Raw genomic sequence first — 11,805 nt, forward strand, 5'->3', positions numbered from 1 at the left:
CCCGCCCCCCCCCTCCACCTTCCACTTCTTGCACCATCCGAGGGCACGCGGCAGTGTGATGTGGCACAGTACAGTGCTAGAGGGGCTGCCTGTGAGTGGGGAGGCAAGGCATGTGGCCACGTGGTGTGGTGCCAGGGCTGGGATGCCTACAAGGTGTAGTGCTGCAGTGGGCAGTGAGGGTGCCCATGCAATGCAGTGCAGAGCAGCAGCCAGGGGTGGGGGAGAGCATGCAATACTGGTGTGCTACACAGTGAACCTGTACATCATTGTAGAGACTTAGCAGCTGAATGTCATGGCAGGGATTTAGCTTCACTGGTTCTTGATGACCAATGCTTCCTAAATCTAACCCTGCAGACCCTAGGTTCTGCTTTGGGCACTAGCACCTAAGTGCCAGATTTAGGAAGAGGTAGTAGTATTATTTGAAACCTGTGGAATGATGGTGAAGTATGGTTATTATAATTCATTTGTATTGCAATAGCACCTTGGGGCCCCAGTCATCGGCTAGACCTCCACTGTGCTCCATATTGCACGCGCACACAACAACAAGGCTCCTGCCCCAGATGTCTTACACAGTATCATCCTGAATAGATTGTCATTCAGAATCAGGACTGTAAATGATCAAGTGGTAGGCAGCTCACTATCTCTCTGATAAGATCTGTACAGTTAAACAAGAATTTGAATGTAAGACTAAAATGAAATGCAATATTAAATCAATATAGATCAGTAACAAATTGTCCTTGTTTCTGACAGTTCTGAAGAGATGCTTTCCTGACTTCTCCACAAAGAATGGCATTCTGACTGTAGCGAATCAGACCACATTCAAGGATGGAAGGGGAAAAACAAGAAATGTGACTGATCTCAGGGAAGCTGCAAAGTAGGTTTCACCTCCCTACTGCCCTTTTATTTTGCGATCCCTTTTGCTCATGTTTCAAGTCTGTGAATTAATGTATAAATAGAAAAGAAATCAAAGTAAGTTGTAGCAAAGAGCTGAAATTAAACAAGCGAAACATTGTACTGAAGCAGTAAATTTGTACTTGAGTGCCTTTTTAAAATATGAGGCCAGGAAACCACCAAAGGATTTATGTACACACACACACACACACACACACACACACACACACATACAGAAATAATATATGGTATATGCCCCAAACACACACATACACTTCCAAAACTTGGCTGTACATTGGTAAATACAGAACTGAGAACCTTCTTCAGCCCATTCCTCCATCTACTACCTTACCAAAACTATGAAGCACGTAAAGCCCCTACCACAAACATTAGGTACCCCTTATCACACCATCCTGTTGTCACCAGAGCCCACATTTCTTCCTACTGTTGTCCCAGGAAAATATTTAATGTTGTCATTTTTGTGGGGTTAGGAAATTATTTCCTGTACTGAGAGCTTATTGCTTGTCTGCTTCCCAAGCAGTTTCTTCCATTTTTGGTACTGGTGACATTGGAGCCATAAGTGTATGGCTCGCTCTACTTTACAGTAGACCTAATATCATTTGACTATATTTTTGTGATATAATAAGTAATTATGTCTGGTGATCATCATATTAATTAGCACTCAGAGAGTTTTTGAAAATAGTTTTTTTTCAAGTGCTGTATAACTATTCCCTGGTTTTGAGGACTTTCAGCTCAACTTCCCTTGCTTGCTGTTACGGTAACCGATGTTTTTGTATAAAACCAAAGCCACAGTATATTACTATAATCTTATTACTCATGGGGATATTTTAAATTCTCCTTTGCTGAAATAAATATTAGAAATAAAGACATGTTCTAAAATGGAACATCACTTCGCGGCTCATGTTCTGTTACGTGAAATGCCTATTTGCTGTTTAAATCAGGTCTGTGCTCTCCCAAATAAACCAAACTTCTTACGTTTTTTTCCCCAAAGTGGCATCAATAATGTTCTTGATGCAAGATCAATTGGAATGAAAATATTTGAAGACTATGCCAGTTCGTGGCATTGGATTTTAATGTAAGTTTATGCACACATATTCCTACCTCCTCCATTCGGGTCTCAGAGGGTACACAGTTTGGAAAAATGAATAATTTTGTGTGGTTTTCCAAACTCCTACTCCTAAATTCCAAGAGTGACTGGAATCTCCTTTTTTTGAATGTGTGTGTCATGGCACTTTTCATGTTTCTGTACACATATAGTGAAAATAGTCCAATATCCCATTGTATCTTCCATAAAAAACCCTACAGCTGGTTTAAGCAGTTTTATTTCAACAAAAATGATGAGGCTTTTTCTTTGTATTACCCACTTGTATTGTTATTCCAAAACAAACTGTGTGTGTGTGTGTGTGTGTGTGTGTGTGTGTGTACACACACACACACACATACACACACGGTTTGTTTTGTATACATATAAAGCTGGTTATGTTTGCTAAGGGATATTTGAGAATGTAATTGCTCTGTCATTTATAACATCAGGCAGGCAACGAATAGTTAAGACCATCATAAATTGGAGACAACCAATGCACTTGGCCAGTTAAAAAAAACCCACATTTTTAATAGCCTTAAATGTGTCCTGAAATGAATACTGTTTTTGCACTAGCAATCTCATAAATCCCAGAGAACAAATTCAGCAGTAACCAGTGAAGACCTGGCCATGAACCTGGAAAGACTTAAGCACACATTTTGCTTTTAACTAGTTAACACACAAGTCAAAGGGACTTCTCAGTGTGGGAAAAGTTGAACACAAGCATAAAGCTTTGCAAGACTAGTGCTTGTAAAATGCACACATTCATTACATATTGATCAGTCCAAATGCAAATCCATAGACAGATATGACTTTTCATAAATCAATAGTAAATGCACTTGGGATAATAACATATATGAGATTAGTCTTAAGAAATAGCAGTTAACACTTTTTACAGTAACTTGATACATCTATTGGTAAGTTGTCAACTTTCCAAGGCAACTTGCTCACAAACACATAGTGGTGCTTAATTCTGCTTCCAATTAAGTCAATGGAAAAAAAACCTTGACTGACATTCAGCAGAAGGTTGTTTTCATAATTCCTGTTAAAATAGATGAGAACAGGGCTGTGTCCAGCATTGTCCACAGGGAGACTTGTTTGAAAAAGTTACTGGCCACTTTTGAACTAGATGTGTGGTACTTCTCAACAAGGGGTCATAACCTCCCCCCCACCCGCCATGACATGTGAAGTTACAAGTCTACAGGAATTCTATTGGAAAAGATGAGCTGATGCTGAAAAGGAGCACATGAGTGGGGTCACACACTTGGAAGCAAGATCATGTGCCAGGAAAGGATTAGGAACTTCTGAGCCAGAGAGAAAAATTATATACGGATATCAAAGTTTTAGATATTACCATTTAAAAAAAATGCTCTATGCTTCAAAAACTGTTGGAAGAATTTTCCTCTTTATTCTGATTTCAGAGTAAATTGGTCAGTTTTCAGGCCAAATATAATTTCCAAGCCGGAGTGAAAGGGGTGATAGTTCTGAACTTAATAACAAAAGCAGGTAGGTAGCAACTAGGCCCCTGCTTTTCCACAGTACTTGGAAAGATCTGAAGCTTTAAGTTCTCAGGCCCTTTTCAAGAAAGCAGATCTGTGGAGGACAGCTTCTCAACTGTAGGTGCCTGCGTGGGCTCCACTGATGGCAATGAGACTTGTAAGCAAGTGTGTAAATGGTTCCTGAATCTCCCCAGCTCCCAAACAGTGCAGCTATCTTTGGGGACCAAATTCCTCTGAATTATGATCAAATAAATGAATGGAAGGAGTTACCCTGCTGTAGAGCTCAGAGCAAGAGATCAAGCTGGATAGTGAGGAGATTTAAGACTATCTCGTGAATGTTAGGGTGAAGAAATCTTCCAAAAAAACTTGAGGTTTACTCTTGTTCTTAACTTGCTGTTCACCTATAAGTAGGGACCTATTGAATTTGCAGTTCTGTGGATTCCACAAAATCCGGCATTTCCCAAAAAATATTGGCAGTGCCCTGGAATCCACAAGCAGCATGCTTGTTTTGATTTGGTGTCTTCTAAAACCATTAAGGAATGTAATATTTTACTTGAGCATCTAACCTAAATATTTGCTGGGATTATACGTGAGAGGAGCATAGCTCTTATCTCATACAGCTTTATAGCCAAATCCCATTGTGGAAGTAAACAGTTTACACAGCTATTATATTTTTCTTTGTGACTTGTTTAATGGGAATAAAATCTGAATTAACATTTCCTTATCACTGATTTGAGTAAGCTAAAAGAAAAACTTCATTGTATAGCTGTCTTTTCCCAATTGCCTTGCTACTAGGTCACTGCCAAGGTCAGTTCTTATCGCTTTCTGTGTATGCTCTGCAATGCACCATGCACACCTATGTTTTGAAGGAGAATGTTTTTATTCCCTAATTCAAAGTCCCTGTCTATTTCCAGGCCTTTGGAGAGGTTAGCTCATTCATTATTTTTTTCCATGTTCTTAACATAGGAACACAACTTAAGCCTGTAGGTTTCCCCACGCACTTGCACATACATATCCTTCCAGTTTGATTTTCTCTGCTCCTCCCCATACCATTAGCAAGCAAGTCATAGAGCAAGATTTTCAACTGGTGTAAACATCATAGTCATTTCAGTTGAGCTATGCCAGTTCATACCAACTGATAATCCAGGCCATATACGCATTCTGGTTACATTCATAACCTTATTACATCACAGAGAGTCTTCCAATATTTTTATGATATCAAAACTTTAATCCTGCACATTAAAGGATATTTTTTGGTAAAAGAGGTTTTGTGGAAAAAATATGTTGTGAGAATTTTTCCACTGACCCTTATTTTGGGAGTGAGTGAGGGGCCAAGGAGGGCTCGTGCCTGTTTCCTTATGTTTCTTTCTTCCATCTCTTCAGTGGCCTGTTCATTGCAATGGTTGTGAGCCTGCTCTTCCTCGTGCTGCTGAGGTTCACAGCGGGGGTTCTCTTCTGGATTTTCATCTTTGGTGTGATTGGAATGATAGGCTATGGTAGGTGTTAGCTCCTTGATGCCAAGGTGGAGCAGGATATGTATTTTTTTTATTGCTTAAATTTGTACTAGGAAAATCTGCAATTATAATGAATGTAATGTTTTTTAATCTGGATAATATTGCAAATCGGAAGGGTTTTTTTGTTTTTCTTTAATGAAGCTTTTACTATGGATCAGTTGCAGTACCATGGAACTACTCACTCAGTGGTTAGTTTGTGAAGCAGTAGGTTTTGTTCGTTTGTATTTCTTCTCTCATCAAGTGGGTTTATAAGCTTCCAGTCCTTCCCCCACAGCATGACACGTTAAAGGCAAATCACTTTCTTTGTAAAATGTTACAAAAGGCTCGTTTGTGTCTACAACTCTTCGGAAGCACTCAGGCTGCTTTGACTTGTTTTTTTTCCCCCCCACCAAGGCATCTGGCATTGTTACTGGGAGTATGATCATCTTCGGGGAATACCTGGATCTGACCTCACCATCTATGATATTGGGTTCCAGACTGACTTCAGAGTGTACCTGCAACTGAGGCAAACATGGTTAGCATTTAGTAAGTGCTTTAAAAATAGTCTCTATTTATGCATAACCAGGGGAATGAATCGTCACACATCAAGTGATTCTTGTTACACCTGCAGACAAAACTCCTCCTTTGGTTACCACACTGACATGTGCAGTCAGTGGAGATGTTTTATTATATTATGCAGTTTTTAAACTTTCCATGATTCCTATTTTATCTGACCTACTTTAATCATATTTATAACAAACATGGAAGAAATGCACCATCTAGGGAACACTTCACATACTGTGTGTCCCTCCTCTTGTTATTGGGGATGGTAAGGGAGAAAACAAGACAATTCCTGGGACTCTGGCAAGGCTGCATATAAGAAGTGCATTTTCTGTCCCCATCCAGTCCTTTCTGAGGGGGAACTATGTGCAGCACAGGAAGAAGAGAGATAAGAGGTACTAAGTGGACCATTGTCCACATGGTTGGCCCATTTGGGCAGGATCACTGACCATGATTGATTAGATCCTGCCATGAGACCCAGGAACACTTTGGGGGAGTGTTGGGGACACGAGTGTAGCAGAAGAAGCATCCTGCGTGAGGTAAGTACAGTATAGGTATTGTTACAGTGTTCCAACCAGTGTCCAATATGGGAAAAGTCTGGGAGTAAATCTAACTTAAGAGGCTGCTGGCTGAAGTTTGGCCTTGCTGGTTTAGGGAGGGCCTCTGATGACCCAGCTTGAGTGACTTTTCATGTCTTACTGAACTTACAGCACTGAGCATGAAACTTTCAGGCCACAGGAAACTAACTAGTAGAGAACACTGCAACACATCTCAGCAACTCAGGCCACATTAGACCTAACCTGCAGTCACTCTACGGGCTTCCCATAGAAGTTCAAGTCAAGTTCAAGCCCTCAGTTCTCATCTTCAAGGCTCTCCATAGCCGGTATCCAAAAGGTTGCCTGAAACTCCTAAATGAGAGTTCTTGTACAAGGGAGTTTTTAGCAGTAAGACTAAAGTCCCTCTTGGCAGGGTTTAAAGAATGGAGTCCCCCAGGAACTAAGAGTAATCACAAACCTCAACACCTTCCACACCAAGTGCATCCATCTGCCTTCTCCAATGCAAAAACCCAACAGATTAAAAAAAAATTCTTACCCAAACCAGACACTACCCTGCACACACATCTTCCACTGGAAAGAAAATGGGAGAACAATCACGTGGCACATATTTCTTAAAGCAATACTGGAAGGTACGTAGTAGGGGTGTGCAAAGGGGGCCCTATTCAATTCGGATTCAGCCCGAATCAGGGACAATGATTTGATTTGTTGATTCGGATCGCTGTTCCTGATTTGATTCAGCTGAATCCGAATCTGAAGATTCAATGCTGATTCAGAGAATCAGTGATTTGGACATAGACACAGCTTTAAATGTTTCTTCTACATACCTCGAGGTACCAGCATGGCTTGTGAGCACTGCGATTCTGGGGTGAATGGAGTGCTCCACCAGAGTACGGGGGGCCCTCCACATGTTAGGCGGTGAGCCCAGAAGTGGACTGGAAGTACTTCCAGTCCACTTCCAGGTCCACCAGGGAGTGCGCAGGCCCCTCCACCCGGTATCCCCACCCGGCTCGGCAATTGGCCATGGGGGGACTCCAGGCGCCCCTCCAGACCTAGGAGGCACCAGTCAGGAAGCTGGGGAGGTGCGGGGGGGGCCCCTAGCATGCTCCCTGGCAGACCTGGAAGCGGACTGGAAGTGCTTCTGGTCCACTTCTGGGTCTGTTGGGGAGCCCCCCGTGGTTCTGTGGGACACTCCATGCACCCCAGCATCGCAGCATTTATGAGCAGCCTAGATTAGCTAGAACCCCCTTCATTACCTAGTTTAATAACTAAAGCTGCAGTCCTCTACTAAAACTCATCTTCTCTTTGTTGGGTCTTTATTTACCTGGATGCCTGGGCCAATATGCTAATAAGGCATATATTGCCACATATTGCTAAGGCAAATTTCTCTAAAGTTTTGTACCTAGAGAATATTCCAGTTTTATTGCACACCGGTTTCATGCTTGTAACACCCTGAGATGCTAGCCTCCTGCTTACTCAGCAGGCATTGATTCAGTAAGCATATTTCATATGGGTTGAACTATTTTATCACAGAACAGTTCACAAAGGAGGCACACTATACACATTTTGCAGATGAAGAAACCAAGGTATGGGACTAGATGAAGGTCCCCCAGCTGGGTAGCAGAAGAGTCAGGAATAGAATAATTACCAAAGCTCATCCTATAGGTCGTGCTGCCTCTCTTAGATGCTTTATACACATTTCCGTAATTTAACAGAACTGAATTGGAATAAATTTAAGAAATGTATTGTCACCACAAGAAAACTGAGAATAACTGTGAGAAGACCTGATCCTTGGCGGGGTAGAGCTATTTCATGGAAAGCTGAGGGCACTCAGCATCTCTGAGGATCCTTAAGTCTATACAGTAAGGCAGAGCTTTCCAAACTTTTCATGTTGGTGACACACTTTTTAGACATGCATCATTTCACGACACAGTAATTCAGTTCTGGGGGAGGGGCCAAGGGAAGCAGATGCGAGTAAGGGAGTTCCGCGGTGCTCTTCCGCAAAATTTTCTGCATTTTGCGCGACACACCTACACACTGCCGCCGACACACTAATGTGTCGCGGCACACAGTTTGGAAAGCTCTGCAGTAAGGCATCATACTTTTTAAGGGGGCTTTGGATCAAGGTACCACAATGTCTGTTTGCCCATTTGGACACTCAAATTTGATTTTTGAAGATCCTACTATTACTTGTGAGGGAAAGATCTGCAGTGCAGCTCTTTCCATTCTCAGGTATTAGCTGGTATGTGGTAAACTGGTGGAACTGGGATTCTGAGACTGGGACTTCAGGAGCAGAGTTAGAATGTGCGTGTAACATCTGTGGAATACGGCCACCTCCAGACTGTCCTCTTCCAACTCTCTCCATTCCAGTTAAATAAGGGCTGGATTCTACTCTCATACCAGTGTTATACACATGTAACCCTGTTGACTTCAATGGAATTACCTCTATGTGAAATCAGAGTAATGAAAACCAGAATCAAGCCTTCTTAGTGAAAGAATTGATTTCTATTTCCATTTTAAATGCTACAAATTATAAGCAGTACAACATAACCATTGAAAATGCCTGTATATAACTAAAGAGAAGTGTTTTTACATGAAATATATTAAGGAAAATAATATTCTTGCCAAATGTTCCGTTCATATGGTTTTTAATCAATGATTTTCTTTGCAAAATATTTTACTTTGCAGTGCTCCAATTTTCTTTTTAAATTACAAATGCTAATGTCATCTGCCAAGGCCCTACACATTCTGGCTGGCAGCTGGAGTGTGGGATTTCACAAGCACTTATATAATGGGGATTGAATGTTGGAATTTTGCAGTGAGAAGGAGCCAGAGCAGTCTTGCTGAGTTCCTTGGGATTCATGAGTAGGACTATAAAGCAGGAAGCTGAAACCAACAGTGTGGAAATAAAGTGTTGATTTGATTTTTGATCAGTTTAATTTTCTTGCTTGCAGTGATAATACTTTGCATTGTGGAAGTCATCATCATACTGATGCTGATCTTCTTAAGGAATCGGATCCGGATTGCTATTGCACTCTTGAAGGAAGGCAGTCGGTATGTTTCACGGATGTTTTCTTAAAATAAATTATAAATACCCACCTTGATGCACTACTTTGGAGCTGACTTGAGCACAGCTGGGGTAGAGTGGTATGATAAAAGCATGAGAGAAAAAGTGATGATAAGGACAGGGGAAGCCAGTCATCCATTAATGAGGCCATATCTACGTTAAAAATCGTCACTGCCAGAACTTTTCTTTGCTTGCAGACGTTCAGAGACACAGAAAGCTCATTCAGTGCCCAGGGTGGTTAAGAAGGTGTGGGGGGCAAAGAGGGAAGTCTTACCTACCTGGGCTCTCTGCACAGAGAAGGAAGTTGCTGCTGCTGCTGGTCAGCCAACACTGCTACAGCAGCAGCAGTAGTAGTAGCCACGTTCCTTGTGCAGAGAGCCAGGGTAGCAGTGGCAGAGAGTCCAGCAGCCCTGTAGCACCAACTCCCTGGAAGCCACCTCAGGGGTCCTGTTTGCTTCCCCTCCCATCCCCCACACCAGATACATTAGTGGGTGCAGGGCTGCACATGCTGTGAGAAAAAAAACTCCCCGGAGAAGAGAGAGAAGCCCTTTCTACTCATCCCCCCCATCTCTCAGATGCACTGCTGGCTGCACAGCTCTGGTGCCTGGTTCCTATAGGTAGGCAGCACAGGGATGCCTCCACCATGGTAAAGACTCCTGGGAGGGGATTCCAGAAGCCCTCTCCATAGTCGGTGCCCAGGGCTGGTACCCCACTTGCCCCCATCCCCCCAGCTACGCTGCTCAGCTGTCAACAGTGCTGTGTCTTGAGTGTGTACAGTTAGATGATTTTGCTAGTTCTGTGCCTCCTCACTGAGGAGGTAGTGTTGGCAAAATGACTGGACATGATGCCCCATGGTAAGAGCTCATGACCTACACTTGTCCAGATTGCTGTATTGCTGGAGCTGATTCACACTAGCACTTTAGAAATGGCTGTCTGTCAGCTTAGGGCAGAGGCAGGGATGGGCAATTTTTTGGGCAGAGGGCCGCTTACTGAGTTTTGGCAAGCTGTTGAGGGCCACATAGGTAGCTCCACTCCTTGACAGGTGCCCTGCCCCCTGGTTGCCATTGTGTGCCCCCACCCCTTCTTGCCCCCTAGCCCCCAACCTTTGCTACCAGAAGCTACTCCCCTTGCCCCCGGAAGTACTCCTTTCAGCAAGGGGTTTTGCCACCTCAGAACCAGAAAAATACCAAATTATGTTCTAAAAATCGAACATCTACAACATTCATTAATTTGATTTAAAAAATATTTTTGCCCTGATTTACATGTGTAGTGTACATAGAGGTGATTGCACAATAGCTTAAAATGAAGTCTTACTCTTGTATATTGTGGGGGATGAGTATAGGTTTGTGGGGGACTGGGTGTTTGGGGGTGTGAGGGAGGGTGTGGGTGTGTGGGGGGTTTGTGGGGGTGAATAGGTGTGGGAGTGGGGTAAAGGAGCAAGTGGGTGTGTATGTGTGTGGATATGTGAAGTGTGGGTGGGTATGAGGTTTGTGGTGGGTTGTGGGGGGGTTGTGGGGCAGTAGATAGGTGTGGGTGTGGGGTGAGGGAGCACGTAGGAGTGTGTGTGGATATGTGGGGTGTGGGTGGGGATGGGGCTGTGTGTGGGGGGAGGGTGGCTGGTGTGTGGGTGTGAGTATGGGGCTGTGTAAATGGCAGTATGAGGGGGGTGTGCGTGCATGCAGCCAGGAGCCACATGGTGCAGGAGCTGCTGGCAGGCGGGCAGGGAAGTGCTGGAAGTGGCAGCATGCAGGGGGGGAGTGGGAGCAAGCAGGCATGTGGGAGAGCAGTGATAGCTGGGCAGGAACACGGGGTCCATGCCGGTGTCCCGGGGTAAGCGCCAGTGGGGCTGCGAGCGATGTGTAAGCAGTGTGGGGTCCCAGCTGCCAGGGGCTCTGTGGAGCTGGGCTGGATACCCTCTCTCCCCGCTGGCACAGCCCAGCCTGGCTCCATAGACCCCTACCAGCCCATGCCTCAGATTTCTGCTGCCCCACTCTGGGCCCTGCCAGTGCAGGGCCCAGGACACCAGTGCAGCCCCATGCTCCCGCCGAGCTGTTGCTGTGCCCCCACATGCCTGCTCACTCCCATTCCCCTTCCCCCACCACCACTTTTCCCACTTTCCTACCTGTTGCTGCAGTGCTCCAGCACCACATGGTTCCCAGCTGCATGGCCACAACTGCAGGACTCAGCAGGAGCCAGCCTAGCCCCAAGGACTGGAGCAATCATCCATGGTGCTCCCCTGCCTTCCCCCTCCCAGCCCCCTGCATTCTTATCTGAATTTCCCTCTCATAAGCAGGGAGACAGGAACAGTCCCATGGTCCCAGGCCACAAGCCTCTGCTAGGCAGGGCCTTTACAATTTTTAGGGGTTCTGCGAGCCGGATAGACTGTCCTGGTGGGCCAGATTTGACCCCCAGGCCATGTTTTGCCCACTGCTGGGTTACGGGGGGCATGCCTTGTAGGTGAAATAGCTTTAGGCAGTAGAAGGGCTGGATTTTGCTGGCTGATAAAGAATTTGTACGTGGACACATGGACATCTGTGAAAAGAGAAAACAAAAGCTCTCTCTGTTGGCAAAACAGTGTAGTATGCACCACAACTGTGAGCATGGCTTTGAGGCAGGCAAGCGATCCTTCCTTTCAGCA

General features: G+C 44.4%; 1 protein-coding gene across 5 annotated transcripts in view; it reads left to right on the forward strand.

Annotated features, from left to right (window-relative positions):
- The window catches only part of SLC44A5 (solute carrier family 44 member 5), a 191,274-nt gene that overhangs the window by 150,081 nt on the left and 29,388 nt on the right, over positions 1–11,805 (forward strand). For all 5 annotated transcript variants that reach the window (XM_006021764.3, XM_025201818.1, XM_014519050.2 and 2 more), the window contains exons 8-12: positions 751–874; positions 1,904–1,987; positions 4,876–4,988; positions 5,400–5,531; positions 9,055–9,154. In XM_006021764.3, the coding sequence (XP_006021826.1) occupies positions 751–874; positions 1,904–1,987; positions 4,876–4,988; positions 5,400–5,531; positions 9,055–9,154 (553 nt within the window). The remainder of the gene's footprint in view (positions 1–750; positions 875–1,903; positions 1,988–4,875; positions 4,989–5,399; positions 5,532–9,054; positions 9,155–11,805) is intronic.

The sequence above is a fragment of the Alligator sinensis genome, unplaced genomic scaffold, assembly GCF_000455745.1.
Source record: "Alligator sinensis unplaced genomic scaffold, ASM45574v1 scaffold853_1, whole genome shotgun sequence".
Classification (NCBI taxonomy): Eukaryota; Metazoa; Chordata; order Crocodylia; family Alligatoridae; genus Alligator; species Alligator sinensis.